The 18,255-nt window shown below is 45.5% G+C and overlaps 1 protein-coding gene and 19 non-coding genes across 20 annotated transcripts; 4 read left to right on the top strand and 16 right to left on the bottom strand.

Moving 5' to 3' along the window:
- Nucleotides 1–5: 5 nt before the first annotated feature.
- On the bottom strand, nucleotides 6–77 carry trnap-ugg (transfer RNA proline (anticodon UGG)). Its single transcript has one exon. It is a non-coding gene; the product is annotated as a tRNA-Pro (tRNA).
- Nucleotides 78–1,013: 936 nt separating this feature from the next.
- trnaa-agc (transfer RNA alanine (anticodon AGC)) lies at nucleotides 1,014–1,086 on the top strand. Its single transcript has one exon. It is a non-coding gene; the product is annotated as a tRNA-Ala (tRNA).
- An 857-nt stretch (nucleotides 1,087–1,943) lies between these two features.
- trnaq-uug (transfer RNA glutamine (anticodon UUG)) lies at nucleotides 1,944–2,015 on the bottom strand. The gene has a single exon. It is a non-coding gene; the product is annotated as a tRNA-Gln (tRNA).
- A 135-nt stretch (nucleotides 2,016–2,150) lies between these two features.
- On the bottom strand, nucleotides 2,151–2,220 carry trnaf-gaa (transfer RNA phenylalanine (anticodon GAA)). Its single transcript has one exon. It is a non-coding gene; the product is annotated as a tRNA-Phe (tRNA).
- A 1,574-nt stretch (nucleotides 2,221–3,794) lies between these two features.
- Nucleotides 3,795–9,737, bottom strand: LOC127966079 (uncharacterized). The gene is made up of 12 exons (XM_052566933.1): nucleotides 9,310–9,737; nucleotides 9,049–9,129; nucleotides 8,817–8,927; nucleotides 8,632–8,709; nucleotides 8,315–8,509; nucleotides 7,758–8,227; nucleotides 7,320–7,647; nucleotides 6,387–7,188; nucleotides 6,054–6,263; nucleotides 4,365–5,725; nucleotides 4,097–4,255; nucleotides 3,795–3,839 (listed from the first exon to the last, which is right to left on the bottom strand). Exons 1-12 carry the CDS (start codon nucleotides 9,454–9,456, stop codon nucleotides 3,795–3,797), a joined length of 3,987 nt encoding a protein of 1,328 aa, XP_052422893.1. The 5' UTR covers nucleotides 9,457–9,737.
- Nucleotides 9,738–10,898: 1,161 nt separating this feature from the next.
- Nucleotides 10,899–10,972, bottom strand: trnai-aau (transfer RNA isoleucine (anticodon AAU)). Its single transcript has one exon. It is a non-coding gene; the product is annotated as a tRNA-Ile (tRNA).
- A 97-nt stretch (nucleotides 10,973–11,069) lies between these two features.
- trnap-ugg (transfer RNA proline (anticodon UGG)) lies at nucleotides 11,070–11,141 on the bottom strand. Its single transcript has one exon. It is a non-coding gene; the product is annotated as a tRNA-Pro (tRNA).
- Nucleotides 11,142–12,077: 936 nt separating this feature from the next.
- trnaa-agc (transfer RNA alanine (anticodon AGC)) lies at nucleotides 12,078–12,150 on the top strand. The gene has a single exon. It is a non-coding gene; the product is annotated as a tRNA-Ala (tRNA).
- An 857-nt stretch (nucleotides 12,151–13,007) lies between these two features.
- trnaq-uug (transfer RNA glutamine (anticodon UUG)) lies at nucleotides 13,008–13,079 on the bottom strand. Its single transcript has one exon. It is a non-coding gene; the product is annotated as a tRNA-Gln (tRNA).
- A 135-nt stretch (nucleotides 13,080–13,214) lies between these two features.
- On the bottom strand, nucleotides 13,215–13,287 carry trnaf-gaa (transfer RNA phenylalanine (anticodon GAA)). The gene has a single exon. It is a non-coding gene; the product is annotated as a tRNA-Phe (tRNA).
- A 106-nt stretch (nucleotides 13,288–13,393) lies between these two features.
- On the bottom strand, nucleotides 13,394–13,467 carry trnai-aau (transfer RNA isoleucine (anticodon AAU)). The gene has a single exon. It is a non-coding gene; the product is annotated as a tRNA-Ile (tRNA).
- Nucleotides 13,468–13,564: 97 nt separating this feature from the next.
- trnap-ugg (transfer RNA proline (anticodon UGG)) lies at nucleotides 13,565–13,636 on the bottom strand. The gene has a single exon. It is a non-coding gene; the product is annotated as a tRNA-Pro (tRNA).
- Nucleotides 13,637–14,572: 936 nt separating this feature from the next.
- trnaa-agc (transfer RNA alanine (anticodon AGC)) lies at nucleotides 14,573–14,645 on the top strand. The gene has a single exon. It is a non-coding gene; the product is annotated as a tRNA-Ala (tRNA).
- An 857-nt stretch (nucleotides 14,646–15,502) lies between these two features.
- On the bottom strand, nucleotides 15,503–15,574 carry trnaq-uug (transfer RNA glutamine (anticodon UUG)). Its single transcript has one exon. It is a non-coding gene; the product is annotated as a tRNA-Gln (tRNA).
- Nucleotides 15,575–15,709: 135 nt separating this feature from the next.
- Nucleotides 15,710–15,782, bottom strand: trnaf-gaa (transfer RNA phenylalanine (anticodon GAA)). The gene has a single exon. It is a non-coding gene; the product is annotated as a tRNA-Phe (tRNA).
- A 106-nt stretch (nucleotides 15,783–15,888) lies between these two features.
- trnai-aau (transfer RNA isoleucine (anticodon AAU)) lies at nucleotides 15,889–15,962 on the bottom strand. Its single transcript has one exon. It is a non-coding gene; the product is annotated as a tRNA-Ile (tRNA).
- Nucleotides 15,963–16,059: 97 nt separating this feature from the next.
- Nucleotides 16,060–16,131, bottom strand: trnap-ugg (transfer RNA proline (anticodon UGG)). The gene has a single exon. It is a non-coding gene; the product is annotated as a tRNA-Pro (tRNA).
- A 294-nt stretch (nucleotides 16,132–16,425) lies between these two features.
- On the bottom strand, nucleotides 16,426–16,504 carry trnai-aau (transfer RNA isoleucine (anticodon AAU)). Its single transcript has one exon. It is a non-coding gene; the product is annotated as a tRNA-Ile (tRNA).
- A 92-nt stretch (nucleotides 16,505–16,596) lies between these two features.
- On the bottom strand, nucleotides 16,597–16,668 carry trnap-ugg (transfer RNA proline (anticodon UGG)). Its single transcript has one exon. It is a non-coding gene; the product is annotated as a tRNA-Pro (tRNA).
- A 936-nt stretch (nucleotides 16,669–17,604) lies between these two features.
- On the top strand, nucleotides 17,605–17,677 carry trnaa-agc (transfer RNA alanine (anticodon AGC)). The gene has a single exon. It is a non-coding gene; the product is annotated as a tRNA-Ala (tRNA).
- The last annotated feature ends 578 nt before the right edge of the window (nucleotides 17,678–18,255 follow it).

The following is an 18,255-nucleotide window of genomic DNA, read 5'->3' on the forward strand; positions in this document are numbered from 1 at the left end:
ACCAAGGGCTCGTCCGGGATTTGAACCCGGCACCTCTTGCACCCAAAGCGAGAATCATACCCCTAGACCAACGAGCCTTCCTGTGCTGGGCTGAGAAAAAAGAGCTAGTGCAGCATCAATAAAAGAAGGAACATGAACTAACGTGGAAGCAATCAAAGACCTCGAGACAGTGTTAAAGGCTAACGAACGCAAGTTGGCCTCTTAACTGACCTAAAAATGTGGCTGTATCTAACATGTAGAGGGATGTTAGGGAGGACAGCTGAAACTGTCAGATGTCACTTAGACCAGCGGTTCTCAATTCCAGTCCTCGAGCCCCCTGCTCTTCAGATTTTGTATGTTTCTCGTATAGCTTCAGACATTTGTTCCATTCAAACGTAAGTGCCCTGAGAAGTGGACATCACATGACATCCCTCCGTGATTCAAGTTCAGAGCGTATGTGTACGTTCAGTTCAAAGTGACTAACACAGAGGTGTACAGAGGTATACAGAGGTATATGATGTCACACTTGTCCATGTGTGAAGACGTTGCGCAGCGCAAATCCGTGAACCAATGTTCCAAAGTGAAGTAAACTTCGACGGATTTCCCCTGCTCAGGGAGTGGGGAGCAATGAACACTGTGTAGGGACCATGTCAATCGCAAGGAGCTCACTTCTAATGAGCTGATTATCCAAATCAGGTGTGCTAACAAAGAGAGACATGCAAAATATGCAGACCTTTGGGGAGCGAGGACTGGAATGGAGAACCGCTTCCTTATTCTTTAAGTCAGTGTGAGAAAAAGAGGTGAGAAGTTGTCTGCGTGACCCGAGTGATGCAAGGTGGTCTGCATAATACAAGAATCCGCACATGCATACTGGCGTAACAAGACCGAGAAGGTCCTTTAACACAAAAGCTAAATCTCTTTGTTAATTCGACAACACAATCGCGGCCAGTGCAAAGGTGCAAGCCCAGAGGAGGGACGGCCTCTTTGCATCAAGCCGGTCATTCGCAGCTATGCTCGTCATTCTTGAAAGGCCAGGGGAATTAGCTCAAATGGTAGAGCGCTCGCTTAGCATGCGAGAGGTAGCGGGATCGATGCCCGCATTCTCCAAGTTGGCTCCTGCCCTTTTACTCACACATCCCTAAATCAGTGGTTTTCCACCCTTTCCTGGAGGCATCCCTGCCCTGCACATTTTGCATTTCCCCTCATCTAACACACCAGTTTCAAATCATCAGCTCATTAATAGAGACTGCAAGACCTGATTTGGGTGTGTCTAATAAGGGAGACATACGAAATGTTCAGGACAGGGTTGCCTCCAGGAAAGGTTTGAAAACCATTGCCCTAAAGAGACCGACTGAGCACTGACGCAATGCTGCGACACTCCCACGTTAGCTTTTTTTGGGGCTCACAGCTGCCAAAAAGTATTTCAGACATGGTCCTGTGCAAATTGGTTGCAAAACATTGCCATTTTACACACAGTTCCCTAAAGCAGTGGTTTTCAAACCTGTCCTGGAGGCACCCCTGCCCTACACATTTTGAATGTTTCCCTCATCTATCACACCTGTTTCAAATCATCAACTCTTTTATAGAGACCGCAAGACCTTATTTGGGTGTGTCTAATAAGGCAGACAATCAAACTGTGCAGGGCAGGGGTGCCTCCAGGACAGGTTTGAGAACCAGTGCCCTAAAGAGACCGACTGGGCATCGATGCAATGCTGCCACAGTCTCTACGTTAGTTAATTTTTTTGGACTCAAAGCTGCCAAAAAGTATTTCAGACATGGTCCTGCGCAAATTGGTTGCAAAAAGTGGTCCCACCGCGATTTGAACTCGGATCACTGGATTCAGAGTGCTAACCATTACACCATGAAACCTTACCTGGAGCAGCCGTTGCTCACAGGGCCACAAAGACTGTCACCAGTGACAACCTAGTGCTGTTTTTATCTTTTCCTGCGGCAAGAAAGCACACAGGTTCCACCGAGATTCGAACTCAGATCGCTGGATTCAAAGCCCAGAGTGCTGACCATTACACCATGGAACCGAAACTGCTTGTTTGGTGGCCAACTGGGAAACAGATAGCTCCGTGGCAGTGGGGAAGCAGTTATACAGAGAAGTTGGAACCCAGTGATTTTTGGTCACTGGCCCGCCTCAAAAAACGGAAAAGAGTGGGAGATTTTGCCGAAACCCGGGATCGAACCAGGGACCTTTAGATCTTCAGTCTAACGCTCTCCCAACTGAGCTAAAGCTGGGGAACAATTGTCTGTATAAGAAGGGGGGGAAGAGGGGAGAGGGAGGAAGAGAAGCGCGAGAAATTCAGGAAATCGTAGGTTCGAATCCACGCTGTCACATAAAGTTATGCGTGTATTTGTTAAAAATCGTAAATCGATTGTTTCGTGTCCAAGTTTGATTTTAAAAGTAATGTATTTGAATTTAATTATTGTTTCGTTTCTAAGATTGATTTTGACAGTAATGTTTTTGATTTAATAATTCTTTCGTTTCTAAGATTGATTTTTATTTTATTCTCATTATCATTATCATTAGTCAAAGTGCATTTATTAAGGCAATCATTTCCTGTGGCAGTAGGGACAAAATAACCTCCTTATTACGGCATTCACACTTTATTGTATCATATTACTTACTGCAAAGCTACACGTGACACTGAATTTAACTGTAAACTGAATGTCATTACATTCAATAAAACAAATAAATACAACACACCAGTCAAAGAGAAATATATTTATTAACTATATACATATTTAAAAAAATGTAGGAAAAGTACTAAATTCAATATAAAATTAAGAATTTTAAGTGCACACGCTATATAAAATAAGTACAAAAAAATATATAAATATATACATCAAAATCTACACATTTTGGTATTTTACTTTATACTGCTTCCTCTACACATAAACCTTTCTATAATAATAATAATAATAGTTTAACTTTATTTAATATGTATATATATTTCCATATGTATTATAGTGTATTCACATACATACCCACATGTTTATAATAATAATAATAATAATAATAATACAAGATAAAAAAAAGTGCACAGTATAACTCTTTAACATTAAATATGGCTGGAAGATAAAAAACAGAACAGATCCAACCAAGAGAACAAAATGAATGTATCACACATAAATAAATGAGTTATCTTCTCATAATCTGTAACCACTGCTCCTTCGTAATTGTTTCTTTATTAGGGCAATATATTTTGCCTTTGTACTGGCTATGGCCAGTTTCTTGAGTACGAAATTGGCCACACTTTCTGCACGAATTTGCTTTTACAGTGCGATTGTACGATCGTTTGGTTGGAGTGGCTGTGTCATTTGCAGGTGGCTCAGAGGAAATTGCTCCAGGGTTAATGGTGGAAAATGGGGCTGGGCAGGGCACCAGAAACATCTGAGACACAACAGGGGCAGTGGGTGTGTCAGGAACCAATGGGTGTGGTGCTGTCGGCCTGGGACAAATTGTCCTTAGCTGGCAGGACGTGGCTGAACGCTGAGGGTGTACGGCTGATGGCCAGATTGAAGTTGCTGTGGCAGATGTACAGGTAGCTGAGGGCGCAATCTTTCTAAACTTTGTCTTTGCCTGTCCAGCTGTGTCTGGTGGCATCTGGTAGGTATGCAACTGGTGGCTATATTGTGGAGGCACAACAGGCTGTACTCGTGCTGGAGGCAAAACATCCAAAGCCACTGGACGTGCCTCTGGAAGGTCCAGCCCTTGCAACAGCAAGGAGACCTCCTGACCCTTTAAACGGTTATTGTGCCATGTCGTAAGGGTCCTCTGATTTACCTCAACTAGCTGAAGGGTTGTGTCATTCATCACCGTTCCATTGCTCAGGATTAGCTGCCGAATTTTTCTGTAATCACGAAGAATGAGATCCCATCTAGACAGAGATTCTGTCCGCTGTTTCTTGGGGCTTCGGTGGATGTTACATAACCTTATGAAAATCATTTCAACAAGGCGACAGCAATTAGGCCACTGTGCTGGAGAGCCGCTAGAACCCAAAACACACCTTTTTGTGCTGTCGACACCAGGAGTGAAGACAGCTTTCTTTTTTGGGGACCTAAAACGTCCTGTAAGTAGCCTGTCTTGATGACGAGCAGCATACACCACCCTGTCTTTATCAAATTTGTCCAGGTTCTGCCACAGACCCACAATGGTCGGAACTTGTTGGTTGGTAAGTGTGAGGCTTGTCTGTGTGCGCAGCTCCACCAGACACTCTGCCAACGCATCCACCCGGTCCATTCCAGGAATGCAGTGTTCGTCAACAGCCTGGAAATATATAACTGTTGGTTAGGTATTTACATGCTGTTAAGTAAGTTTACTGCTTAATGGCAGATAACTAAATGAGTGACAATTCGTATAGAAAAGGAAATTTTACCATTGCTGAGGGCACTGGTGTATCTAAAGGATCCTGGACACTGGGTACTGGTGCAGCTGAAGGAGCCCGGACTCTGAGCAGTGGTGGAGCCTGGACACTGAGCAGTGATGCAGCTACACTGGGCACTGGTGCAGCTGAAGGAGCCCGGACTCTGAGCAGTGGTGGAGCCTGGACACTGGGCAGTGGTGGAGTCTGGACACTGGGCAGTGGTGCAGCTACACTGGGCACTGGTGCAGCTGAAGGAGCTCGGACTCTGAGCAGTGGTGGAGCCTGGACACTGGGCAGTGGTGGAGTCTGGACACTGGGCAGTGGTGCAGCTACACTGGGCACTGGTGCAGCTGAAGGAGCCCGGACTCTGAGCAGTGGTGGAGCCTGGACACTGGGCAGTGGTGGAGTCTGGACACTGGGCAGTGGTGCAGCTACACTGGGCACTGGTGCAGCTGAAGGAGCCCGGACTCTGAGCAGTGGTGGAGCCTGGACACTGGGCAGTGGTGGAGTCTGGACACTGGGCAGTGGTGCAGCTACACTGGGCACTGGTGCAGCTGAAGGAGCTCGGACTCTGAGCAGTGGTGGAGCCTGGACACTGGGCAGTGGTGGAGTCTGGACACTGGGCAGTGGTGCAGCTACACTGGGCACTGGTGCAGCTGAAGGAGCCCGGACTCTGAGCAGTGGTGGAGCCTGGACACTGGGCAGTGGTGGAGTCTGGACACTGGGCAGTGGTGCAGCTACACTGGGCACTGGTGCAGCTGAAGGAGCCCGGACTCTGAGCAGTGGTGGAGCCTGGACACTGGGCACTGGTGCAGCTGAAGGAGCCCGGACTCTGAACAATGGTGGAGCCTGGACACTGAGCAGTGATGCAGCTACACTGGGCACTGGTGCAGTTGAAGGAGCCCGGACTCTGAGCAGTGGTGGAGCCTGGACACTGGGCAGTGGTGGAGTCTGGACACTGGGCAGTGGTGGAGTCTGGACACTGGGCAATGGTGGAGTCTGGACACTGGGCAGTGGTGGAGTCTGGACACTGGGCAATGGTGGAGTCTGGACACTGGGCAGTGGTGGAGTCTGGACAATGGGCAGTGGTGGAATTTTGACACTGGGCAGTGGTGCAGCTGTAGGAGCCTGGACACTGGGAACTGGTGCAGCTGGTAGAACTGGTGGACCTGAAAGGACTAAGTCATCTGATGCCACAAGATTTGCCACTGTGGCTTCCTCTCCAAAGAAATCAATGAAACCCTCATCCTTTTCCACTTGCTCCTCCACATCTATCTCCTCCAGCAATTGAGAGGTCCTATCAGAGGTAGGGCACATGTCCTCCAGGGGCTGACTATTCTGCCTCAACAAGTACTGTACTCCAATGAGCTCCCCTGAGGAAATATTTGTAACAGGAAACATTTTTAATGGAAATTATGCAGAAAGGTTTATTTAGAAATGCAGTAAATATTTTGTTGTCCACTTCTGTATGAACAATATATATCTAATTCAGAGGGTATCATAAAAAGACAGGATTACTCTATATTCTACTATGTATTTTATTTTCTGCCCTGAAACCTAGAACACAGAATAATGTATAAATATTCTGGTAGTATAATTTTTCTCTGATATGTCAAAATTACATTATTATTGTCCAAAAGCACTTGTAATTTTACCAAAAACATGCTACATCATGAGCTGCATTTATCAAAATATTTTTACCTGTGTATACTGCAGGTGGAGTGAAGCTAGGGACCAATTTCCTGCCATACAACTTATTGTAGTTCTCATTGACAGAGTAAACCAGCTCCCCTGTGTAAGAGCGCAGAGTTGAACCTCCATCTGCAACAGCAGCTTCAGCCCGGTCCTGATTCCAGCGTAATAAACCTTCCAGGAGATAAATCTGGAAGTTCAGGCTGTTTGCGCTGTTCCCTAGAAAAAGAAATAGAAAGCCAAATATTGCTTTGAGAAAATGCAAAACATAAAATTTAATCTGCAAATATCTTGATAAACAGGAATTAGTGGCAAAATGTGGTATATTCTGACATGACAAACCTGGAATAAATCTGTTTAGGTGGCAGTGAAATGATTCCAGGGATGTGGAGCCTCTGGCACAACGATAAGTTTTTAGAACCACCCCACCCTTGCTTGTAGTTCCAGTTTCAGTATAGAGCGGCACATTTGGAGGGTCTTGGATACAGGTGATGTGCCGCCTCTGGACATTCCAGATGTGCTGCATTCTCACACTGTCAAGTAGAGGAACACCAAGAGCATCATTCCCCTTGCCACCCATGAGCTCTCTGATGAGCATATCAAGGAGGCGGAAAGTGGTTTCTTCTCCCCGTGTTCTCCTCCTGCAGTGCTGGAGCAGCTCAGCTTTAGTTAAATGATGGTCCAGTTCTGCCTCCGACAGAGTAGGCCAGCCCTGTTGGATGAGTTGCTCCCTTTTGGCCTGTCTCAGCAGAGTGAGATCCCCTGCATCCCACTCAAAAATACAGGATGACAGCCTTGCCATAAAAGTAGGGTACAACTGGTGGGCGTCAGTGGTGCACCCTACTGCCAGACGTCGCATAAAATGCCAAATGTCTAGGCGGACGATGACATCTGGCCAGCCGCTGAACCGCCTCTTCAATTTAGTCTCTCCCACTTTCTTGCAACAATCACAGTCCACATAAATGATAGTGGGAGGATCAACACCAGCACTCCGGTATCGCTCCATGAGCCCTGCAGCCATGAGGTCTAACCCAGCCCCTTCATTCGCAGTCAGGACACTCATCAGCACCTGACCTATCTCATTGCCCACTGAGGTAAGCCACTGTGCTGTGCCTTTCGCAGGCCCACTCAACTTCTTGGTGATCTGAAAGAAACAATAAGCATAGCAAATAATACAACATGCATCCAAATCAGTTACACTGAAAAAAATAAAGCTCTCTTGGTCTAACAATACATTATAGATAAGGGTACAGTCAATTAAGCAGCTTATCTGACCTTCTTAGTTGAATCCATTTTTAAGATTGATCCATACGTGGATGTTATGCTGGCCTTTATGTGATCGAGCCTGTTGAGAATGTCCTGACTATATACAGTGAGGAGCCATTTGTAGCTGGGTACTGAAGCAAGTGGTGGTGGCTCCTGGAAGTGCAGCGGATGCAGGCCACGATTATCAAAAAAGGCCACACACTCTGATGTGTACCGAAGCGCACGTTTCAACCACTCCTCACTGTGGTTCTCTCTCAGCTGGCCGATGATCCTCACTGGGCCATTCCCCATGCCCCTCTCACGCAGCAAGCGAAGAACCCGAATGTCACAGGCATACCTTGGAAAAAAGCATTCATTTAAGTATCTTATTATAAGGTATCTAATTATTGTAGGAAATATTTATCAGAAAGGGTAGCACATAAGTGAAAATGACTGCAAAATAATTACTTGCGTGTGAGGATGACCCTGAATTCAGATCGATGGGCCAGGTCCAACTGCTGCAGCACAGCTTGACTCCAGGACAGATAGCTGGTTCTACACCTGGTGCAGATCAGGGTCTCTGTCACCAGGTTGTAGTATCTGTCAATGTCTAACACCTGTCGTACCCTCCTGTGCAGTCCACCACCACACAGCTGTTGCCTGGCACAGGCAGGGTTAGTACACTGGAGCCGCACCTTCCACAGCTTATATGGCATCCAGAGCAAGAGACGCTGTGAAAAAAACCTATCAGGTGTTGGAGCTTGGTGGTACAACAGGGCTGGTGGTGGGGGGTGATACCACAACTGTAGGTTTTCACGCAGCTCCAGCTTTCCCTTTGCACCAACCCTAAAAAGTGCTTCTGACACCCACTTCTGGTCTTGCTGTGGCATTGTCTGTGGCCACAGAAGGGGGAGATCTTCTGGCTGAGATGAGACCTGCTGATATTATAAAAAACACTGGTTTAAATAAAAGCTAAGAGAGCATTAAATGATGAAGACATGTATATATTTTGAATGAGATCTTACTGGGCTCCTCACAACAGTATTCTCAGAAACAGTTGATGGCGTTGCTGTTTTTTTGATGCGTTGTGAACTCTGAGGTGGAGGAAGGAAGAAGGAAGAGGAGGACTGGATGACGGGCTGATGAGGTTTGGGGGATGGAGGAGGATGAGGATCAGAGGGTGGACATGAAACTGTAGCTGAACTGGAGTGCTCTAACATCTGTGGAGTCAAACATTATGAATAATTTATTAAGGGGATTGCCATGTTTTTAATACATTAAAATTACATAGTGATAAAGTCATGATGACATTATAAAAGTCTTGATGTCTTTTAATATTAACCTGAGAGGTTTTCCTCTGGGTGCTCAAATTAGGTTTTGCTGCTGCCACATGTGAGCCTCCAAACCTTGACTTTTCAAACTAAAAAGATTTGTCATGGTTAGTGATAACAAAACCCTAACACTATAGTTAAAGGTTGAGATGTTTCAGTATCTGCAGTGATGCATGCAATAGTGTGGTCTGCTTACCATTGACAATGTCAGTTTAGGTCTCTTTGCAGGACATGACACATCGCTGACAGAGGGTGTGCTTTGGGCCGGGGTGCTCTGTGATGCTTCCCCTGTGACTGGTGGATGAACCTGTGACACATGCATAAAGTACAAAACAGTCTTCCTAATGTGATTTTAGATATAAAGACACATTGATGTTGCAAACACATCTATCTATTTATGCAACTTGAACCAGGCTAATTGAAGTTACCTTGTGAAAGCCACAAATACATGTCTGAGCTTCCTTCAGAAGAGTGGTCTGTCCCCTCATTTGCAGAGGGCACTTTTCTATCTGTGAACATGAATTATACCTCTGACACTGGATCTCAAAACAGCAATAAGTCATCATAATTATATCAATATAACATTGTATTTACATGTAATTACTTAACCATACACATAAATAAAAATACCACAATGTATTGTCAAAAAAGTTTGTTAGTTTGCCCATGAATCTAGCTGCATAACTTACCTTCTGATACATCTCATGCCATCTTTTTTGTCGGGGAGAAGGTCTATTCCCCTGTGTAGATGGCCAAACTCCTGTTTGGGCAAAACTCTCCAGACGCGCAAGCCATTCAGCATTACTCATGCCTTTGTGAGACTTAGCTGAAGCCATGTCGTTGCCTGAAACACTACATAACACGTTACACTAACTGCCATTGTAGCCTGTAGCATTTACCCTCCTGTTGTGTTCATTTCATGATAGCTAGTTGTGTTCCTGGTCCAGAACGACCGCCATATTATAGCAGATTATAAGTTCATTATAATACACATATTATCTTACATATAACATGTTGTGATTTATTTATTTATTATTTAATGCCATGTCAGCAGCAGGGGCTATATTCATGCCAAGAGGAAACATTTCAATTGCACAATTCAGTCATATATATAATGTCAAAACAATTATATAACATTTATATATATATATATATATATATATATATATATATATATATATATATATATATATATATATATATATATGTTTGTATGTATGTGTGTATGTTTGTACAAATATAAAAAAATACATATAATAAGATTGTGATAGATCTTTCTATTATGGCTGTATGTCTCAATGACCTAGGCTCATACAACACGTTTATGAGTATAAATAAATAAATAAATATATAGCATTATGGATTAATTTGACTAAAACAAATACTCAGATTAAACATATTGTGGTCTTTCAACTGTGTCCATGTGATAAGGGCATGAACCTGAATGTATAAACTTATCCATTCACTTCTTTTGACTGGTCATAACATATGTACAAACATATAACATACGTGTAAAAGTTAAACAAAACATTAACATTTTCCAAATTTATTTTGTGTGTTCAAATGCCGCATTTGGAAAAAGCTGTGGAACCTTATTACAATTAAATAAAAAGCATTTTTTTTTTCATTGAGAAAACTTGTTAATCGGTTAAATTCGACATATTTACAGTTACGTTAGCTCCGGTCGTAATAGTATTTACACATCAGTGACAGTTGACGTTACGTAGTATCAAGCGGTAATCATAGGCTAATTTACATGGCCAATCTTGCTATTCCTAAAGAACAAAAATCCTAAACCATTTCATTCATATCAAGATATAAATAACATACATGAGCGGAATGTAAATAATTTAACGTTACCTGAGCGGAGATTACATGCAATTGGCGAGGACGTGCGTGATTGGTGTATGAGAAATAGACCTTGCCATTTCATTGGACGCGGAAAAATAGAGATCGCAACGTGATTGATTTATAAAAGATAGAAGTCGTAACGTGATTGGTTTTTAAAAGATAGAAGTCGTAACGTGATTGGTTTTCAAAAGATAGAGGTCGTAACGTGATTGGTTTTCAAAAGATAGAGGTCATAACGTGATTGGTTTTTAAAAGATAGAAGTCGGCATACTATTGGATTAATTTTACAGACTTGTGGTTGTCAGGTACCGCCATTTCGGCCACAACAAGCTCCTGCTTAGCAAGCAGGGATTTCAGTGAGATCACCCTACTCTTTGTCACAGGAGAAGAGCAGAGCAGAGATGAGCCCACAGACAATAAAAACAGCTGGCCATTACGGGGATCGAAACCGCGACCTTGGCGTTATTAGCACCACGCTCTAACCATCTGAGCTAACCGGCCTCCCTTAGCCATCTGTCTCTACCCGATTGAATAAAAAACTGCCTCAATGTTAGTGAACGCAATGAGACAACAAAGCTTCACGTTTTATCCCGACCAAGGGCTCGTCCGGGATTTGAACCCGGGACCTCTCGCACCCAAAGCGAGAATCATACCCCTAGACCAACGAGCCTTCCTGTGCTGGGCCGAGAAAAAAGAGCTAGTGCAGCATCAATAAAAGAAGGAACATGAACTAACGTGGAAGCAATCAAAGACCTCGAGACAGTGTTAAAGGCTAACGAACGCAAGTTGGCCTCTTAACTGACCTAAAAATGTGGCTGTATCTAACATGTAGAGGGATGTTAGGGAGGACAGCTGAAACTGTCAGATGTCACTTAGACCAGCGGTTCTCAATTCCAGTCCTCGAGCCCCCTGCTCTTCAGATTTTGTATGTTTCTCGTATAGCTTCAGACATTTGTTCCATTCAAACGTAAGTGCCCTGAGAAGTGGACATCACATGACATCCCTCCGTGATTCAAGTTCAGAGCGTATGTGTACGTTCAGTTCAAAGTGACTAACACAGAGGTGTACAGAGGTATACAGAGGTATATGATGTCACACTTGTCCATGTGTGAAGACGTTGCGCAGCGCAAATCCGTGAACCAATGTTCCAAAGTGAAGTAAACTTCGACGGATTTCCCCTGCTCAGGGAGTGGGGAGCAATGAACACTGTGTAGGGACCATGTCAATCGCAAGGAGCTCACTTCTAATGAGCTGATTATCCAAATCAGGTGTGCTAACAAAGAGAGACATGCAAAATATGCAGACCTTTGGGGAGCGAGGACTGGAATGGAGAACCGCTTCCTTATTCTTTAAGTCAGTGTGAGAAAAAGAGGTGAGAAGTTGTCTGCGTGACCCGAGTGATGCAAGGTGGTCTGCATAATACAAGAATCCGCACATGCATACTGGCGTAACAAGACCGAGAAGGTCCTTTAACACAAAAGCTAAATCTCTTTGTTAATTCGACAACACAATCGCGGCCAGTGCAAAGGTGCAAGCCCAGAGGAGGGACGGCCTCTTTGCATCAAGCCGGTCATTCGCAGCTATGCTCGTCATTCTTGAAAGGCCAGGGGAATTAGCTCAAATGGTAGAGCGCTCGCTTAGCATGCGAGAGGTAGCGGGATCGATGCCCGCATTCTCCAAGTTGGCTCCTGCCCTTTTACTCACACATCCCTAAATCAGTGGTTTTCAACCCTTTCCTGGAGGCATCCCTGCCCTGCACATTTTGCATTTCCCCTCATCTAACACACCAGTTTCAAATCATCAGCTCATTAATAGAGACTGCAAGACCTGATTTGGGTGTGTCTAATAAGGGAGACATACGAAATGTTCAGGACAGGGTTGCCTCCAGGAAAGGTTTGAAAACCATTGCCCTAAAGAGACCGACTGAGCACTGACGCAATGCTGCGACACTCCCACGTTAGCTTTTTTTGGGGCTCACAGCTGCCAAAAAGTATTTCAGACATGGTCCTGTGCAAATTGGTTGCAAAACATTGCCATTTTACACACAGTTCCCTAAAGCAGTGGTTTTCAAACCTGTCCTGGAGGCACCCCTGCCCTACACATTTTGAATGTTTCCCTCATCTATCACACCTGTTTCAAATCATCAACTCTTTTATAGAGACCGCAAGACCTTATTTGGGTGTGTCTAATAAGGCAGACAATCAAACTGTGCAGGGCAGGGGTGCCTCCAGGACAGGTTTGAGAACCAGTGCCCTAAAGAGACCGACTGGGCATCGATGCAATGCTGCCACAGTCTCTACGTTAGTTAATTTTTTTGGACTCAAAGCTGCCAAAAAGTATTTCAGACATGGTCCTGCGCAAATTGGTTGCAAAAAGTGGTCCCACCGCGATTTAAACTCGGATCACTGGATTCAGAGTGCTAACCATTACACCATGAAACCTTACCTGGAGCAGCCGTTGCTCACAGGGCCACAAAGACTGTCACCAGTGACAACCTAGTGCTGTTTTTATCTTTTCCTGCGGCAAGAAAGCACACAGGTTCCACCGAGATTCGAACTCAGATCGCTGGATTCAAAGCCCAGAGTGCTGACCATTACACCATGGAACCGAAACTGCTTGTTTGGTGGCCAACTGGGAAACAGATAGCTCCGTGGCAGTGGGGAAGCAGTTATACAGAGAAGTTGGAACCCAGTGATTTTTGGTCACTGGCCCGCCTCAAAAAACGGAAAAGAGTGGGAGATTTTGCCGAAACCCGGGATCGAACCAGGGACCTTTAGATCTTCAGTCTAACGCTCTCCCAACTGAGCTATTTCGGTCACTACAAGCTCCTGCTTAGCAAGCAGGGATTTCAGTGAGATCACCCTACTCTTTGTCACAGGAGAAGAGCAGAGCAGAGATGAGCCCCCAGACAATAAAAACAGCTGGCCAGTACGGGGATCGAACCCGCGACCTTGGCGTTATTAGCACCACGCTCTAACCATCTGAGCTAACCGGCCTCCCTTAGCCATCTGTCTCTACCCGATTGAATAAAAAACTGCCTCAATGTTAGTGAACGCAATGAGACAACAAAGCTTCACGTTTTATCCCGACCAAGGGCTCGTCCGGGATTTGAACCCGGGACCTCTCGCACCCAAAGCGAGAATCATACCCCTAGACCAACGAGCCTTCCTGTGCTGTGCTGAGAAAAAAGAGCTAGTGCAGCATCAATACAAGAAGGAACATGAACTAACGTGGAAGCAATCAAAGACCTCGAGACAGTGTTAAAGGCTAACGAACGCAAGTTGGCCTCTTAACTGACCTAAAAATGTGGCTGTATCTAACATGTAGAGGGATGTTAGGGAGGACAGCTGAAACTGTCAGATGTCACTTAGACCAGCGGTTCTCAATTCCAGTCCTCGAGCCCCCTGCTCTTCAGATTTTGTATGTTTCTCGTATAGCTTCAGACATTTGTTCCATTCAAACGTAAGTGCCCTGAGAAGTGGACATCACATGACATCCCTCCGTGATTCAAGTTCAGAGCGTATGTGTACGTTCAGTTCAAAGTGACTAACACAGAGGTGTACAGAGGTATACAGAGGTATATGATGTCACACTTGTCCATGTGTGAAGACGTTGCGCAGCGCAAATCCGTGAACCAATGTTCCAAAGTGAAGTAAACTTCGACGGATTTCCCCTGCTCAGGGAGTGGGGAGCAATGAACACTGTGTAGGGACCATGTCAATCGCAAGGAGCTCACTTCTAATGAGCTGATTATCCAAATCAGGTGTGCTAACAAAGAGAGACATGCAAAATATGCAGACCTTTGGGGAGCGAGGACTGGAATGGAGAACCGCTTCCTTATTCTTTAAGTCAGTGTGAGAAAAAGAGGTGAGAAGTTGTCTGCGTGACCCGAGTGATGCAAGGTGGTCTGCATAATACAAGAATCCGCACATGCATACTGGCGTAACAAGACCGAGAAGGTCCTTTAACACAAAAGCTAAATCTCTTTGTTAATTCGACAACACAATCGCGGCCAGTGCAAAGGTGCAAGCCCAGAGGAGGGACGGCCTCTTTGCATCAAGCCGGTCATTCGCAGCTATGCTCGTCATTCTTGAAAGGCCAGGGGAATTAGCTCAAATGGTAGAGCGCTCGCTTAGCATGCGAGAGGTAGCGGGATCGATGCCCGCATTCTCCAAGTTGGCTCCTGCCCTTTTACTCACACATCCCTAAATCAGTGGTTTTCAACCCTTTCCTGGAGGCATCCCTGCCCTGCACATTTTGCATTTCCCCTCATCTAACACACCAGTTTCAAATCATCAGCTCATTAATAGAGACTGCAAGACCTGATTTGGGTGTGTCTAATAAGGGAGACATACGAAATGTTCAGGACAGGGTTGCCTCCAGGAAAGGTTTGAAAACCTTTGCCCTAAAGAGACCGACTGAGCACTGACGCAATGCTGCGACACTCCCACGTTAGCTTTTTTTGGGGCTCACAGCTGCCAAAAAGTATTTCAGACATGGTCCTGTGCAAATTGGTTGCAAAACATTGCCATTTTACACACAGTTCCCTAAAGCAGTGGTTTTCAAACCTGTCCTGGAGGCACCCCTGCCCTACACATTTTGAATGTTTCCCTCATCTATCACACCTGTTTCAAATCATCAACTCTTTTATAGAGACCGCAAGACCTTATTTGGGTGTGTCTAATAAGGCAGACAATCAAACTGTGCAGGGCAGGGGTGCCTCCAGGACAGGTTTGAGAACCAGTGCCCTAAAGAGACCGACTGGGCATCGATGCAATGCTGCCACAGTCTCTACGTTAGTTAATTTTTTTGGACTCAAAGCTGCCAAAAAGTATTTCAGACATGGTCCTGCGCAAATTGGTTGCAAAAAGTGGTCCCACCGCGATTTGAACTCGGATCACTGGATTCAGAGTGCTAACCATTACACCATGAAACCTTACCTGGAGCAGCCGTTGCTCACAGGGCCACAAAGACTGTCACCAGTGACAACCTAGTGCTGTTTTTATCTATTCCTGCGGCAAGAAAGCACACAGGTTCCACCGAGATTCGAACTCAGATCGCTGGATTCAAAGCCCAGAGTGCTGACCATTACACCATGGAACCGAAACTGTTTGTTTGGTGGCCAACTGGGAAACAGATAGCTCCGTGGCAGTGGGGAAGCAGTTATACAGAGAAGTTGGAACCCAGTGATTTTTGGTCACTGGCCCGCCTCAAAAAACGGAAAAGAGTGGGAGATTTTGCCGAAACCCGGGATCGAACCAGGGACCTTTAGATCTTCAGTCTAACCCTCTCCCAACTGAGCTATTTCGGCCACAACAAGCTACTGCTTAGCAAGCAGGGATTTCAGTGAGATCACCCTACTCTTCGTCACAGGAGAAGAGCAGAGCAGAGATGAGCCCCCAGACAATAAAAACAGCTGGCCAGTACGGGGATCGAACCCGCGACCTTGGCGTTATTAGCACCACGCTCTAACCAACTGAGCTAACCGGCCTCCCTTAGCCATCTGTCTCTACCCGATTGAATAAAAAACTGCCTCAATGTTAGTGAAGGCAATGAGACAACAAAGCTTCACGTTTTATCCCGACCAAGGGCTCGTCCGGGATTTGAACCCGGGACCTCTCGCACCCAAAGCGAGAATCATACCCCTAGACCAACGAGCCTTCCTGTGCTGGGTCGAGAAAAAAGAGCTAGTGCAGCATCAATAAAAGAAGGAACATGAACTAACGTGGAAGCAATCAAAGACCTCGAGACAGTGTTAAAGGCTAACGAACGCAAGTTGGCCTCTTAACTGACCTAAAAATGTGGCTGTATCTAACATGTAGAGGGATGTTAGGGAGGACAGCTGAAACTGTCAGATGTCACTTAGAGCAGCGGTTCTCAATTCCAGTCCTCGAGCCCCCTGCTCTTCAGATTTTGTATGTTTCTCGTATAGCTTCAGACATTTGTCCCCTGCTCAGGGAGTACGGGGATCGAACCCGCGACCTTGGCGTTATTAGCACCACGCTCTAACCATCTGAGCTAACCGGCCTCCCTTAGCCATCTGTCTCTACCCGATTGAATAAAAAACTGCCTCAATGTTAGTGAACGCAATGAGACAACAAAGCTTCACGTTTTATCCCGACCAAGGGCTCGTCCGGGATTTGAACCCGGGACCTCTCGCACCCAAAGCGAGAATCATACCCCTAGACCAACGAGCCTTCCTGTGCTGTGCTGAGAAAAAAGAGCTAGTGCAGCATCAATAAAAGAAGGAACATGAACTAACGTGGAAGCAATCAAAGACCTCGAGACAGTGTTAAAGGCTAACGAACGCAAGTTGGCCTCTTAACTGACCTAAAAATGTGGCTGTATCTAACATGTAGAGGGATGTTAGGGAGGACAGCTGAAACTGTCAGATGTCACTTAGACCAGCGGTTCTCAATTCCAGTCCTCGAGCCCCCTGCTCTTCAGATTTTGTATGTTTCTCGTATAGCTTCAGACATTTGTTCCATTCAAACGTAAGTGCCCTGAGAAGTGGACATCACATGACATCCCTCCGTGATTCAAGTTCAGAGCGTATGTGTACGTTCAGTTCAAAGTGACTAACACAGAGGTGTACAGAGGTATACAGAGGTATATGATGTCACACTTGTCCATGTGTGAAGACGTTGCGCAGCGCAAATCCGTGAACCAATGTTCCAAAGTGAAGTAAACTTCGACGGATTTCCCCTGCTCAGGGAGTGGGGAGCAATGAACACTGTGTAGGGACCATGTCAATCGCAAGGAGCTCACTTCTAATGAGCTGATTATCCAAATCAGGTGTGCTAACAAAGAGAGACATGCAAAATATGCAGACCTTTGGGGAGCGAGGACTGGAATGGAGAACTGCTTCCTTATTCTTTAAGTCAGTGTGAGAAAAAGAGGTGAGAAGTTGTCTGCGTGACCCGAGTGATGCAAGGTGGTCTGCATAATACAAGAATCCGCACATGCATACTGGCGTAACAAGACCGAGAAGGTCCTTTAACACAAAAGCTAAATCTCTTTGTTAATTCGACAACACAATCGCGGCCAGTGCAAAGGTGCAAGCCCAGAGGAGGGACGGCCTCTTTGCATCAAGCCAGTCATTCGCAGCTATGCTCGTCATTCTTGAAAGGCCAGGGGAATTAGCTCAAATGGTAGAGCGCTCGCTTAGCATGCGAGAGGTAGCGGGATCGATGCCCGCATTCTCCAAGTTGGCTCCTGCCCTTTTACTCACACATCCCTAAATCAGTGGTTTTCAACCCTTTCCTGGAGGCATCCCTGCCCTGCACATTTTGCATTTCCCCTCATCTAACACACCAGTTTCAAATCATCAGCTCATTAATAGAGACTGCAAGACCTGATTTGGGTGTGTCTAATAAGGGAGACATACGAAATGTTCAGGACAGGGTTGCCTCCAGGAAAGGTTTGAAAACCATTGCCCTAAAGAGACCGACTGAGCACTGACGCAATGCTGCGACACTCCCACGTTAGCTTTTTTTGGGGCTCACAGCTGCCAAAAAGTATTTCAGACATGGTCCTGTGCAAATTGGTTGCAAAACATTGCCATTTTACACACAGTTCCCTAAAGCAGTGGTTTTCAAACCTGTCCTGGAGGCACCCCTGCCCTACACATTTTGAATGTTTCCCTCATCTATCACACCTGTTTCAAATCATCAACTCTTTTATAGAGACCGCAAGACCTTATTTGGGTGTGTCTAATAAGGCAGACAATCAAACTGTGCAGGGCAGGGGTGCCTCCAGGACAGGTTTGAGAACCAGTGCCCTAA

Source organism: Carassius gibelio, chromosome B10 (assembly GCF_023724105.1).
Source record: "Carassius gibelio isolate Cgi1373 ecotype wild population from Czech Republic chromosome B10, carGib1.2-hapl.c, whole genome shotgun sequence".
Lineage (NCBI taxonomy): Eukaryota > Metazoa > Chordata > Actinopteri > Cypriniformes > Cyprinidae > Carassius > Carassius gibelio.

Excerpts from the sequence above, each read along its gene's own strand:
- LOC127966079 (XM_052566933.1), bottom strand. The coding sequence starts at position 9,456 with ATGGCTTCAGCTAAGTCTCACAAAGGCATGAGTAATGCTGAATGGCTT. Across the intron at positions 7,648-7,757 it reads AGGGTCATCCTCACACGCAA|GTATGCCTGTGACATTCGGG; the intron begins GTAATTATTTTG and ends CTTTTTTCCAAG. Across the intron at positions 4,256-4,364 it reads CACCAGTGCCCTCAGCAATG|GCTGTTGACGAACACTGCAT; the intron begins GTAAAATTTCCT and ends ATATATTTCCAG.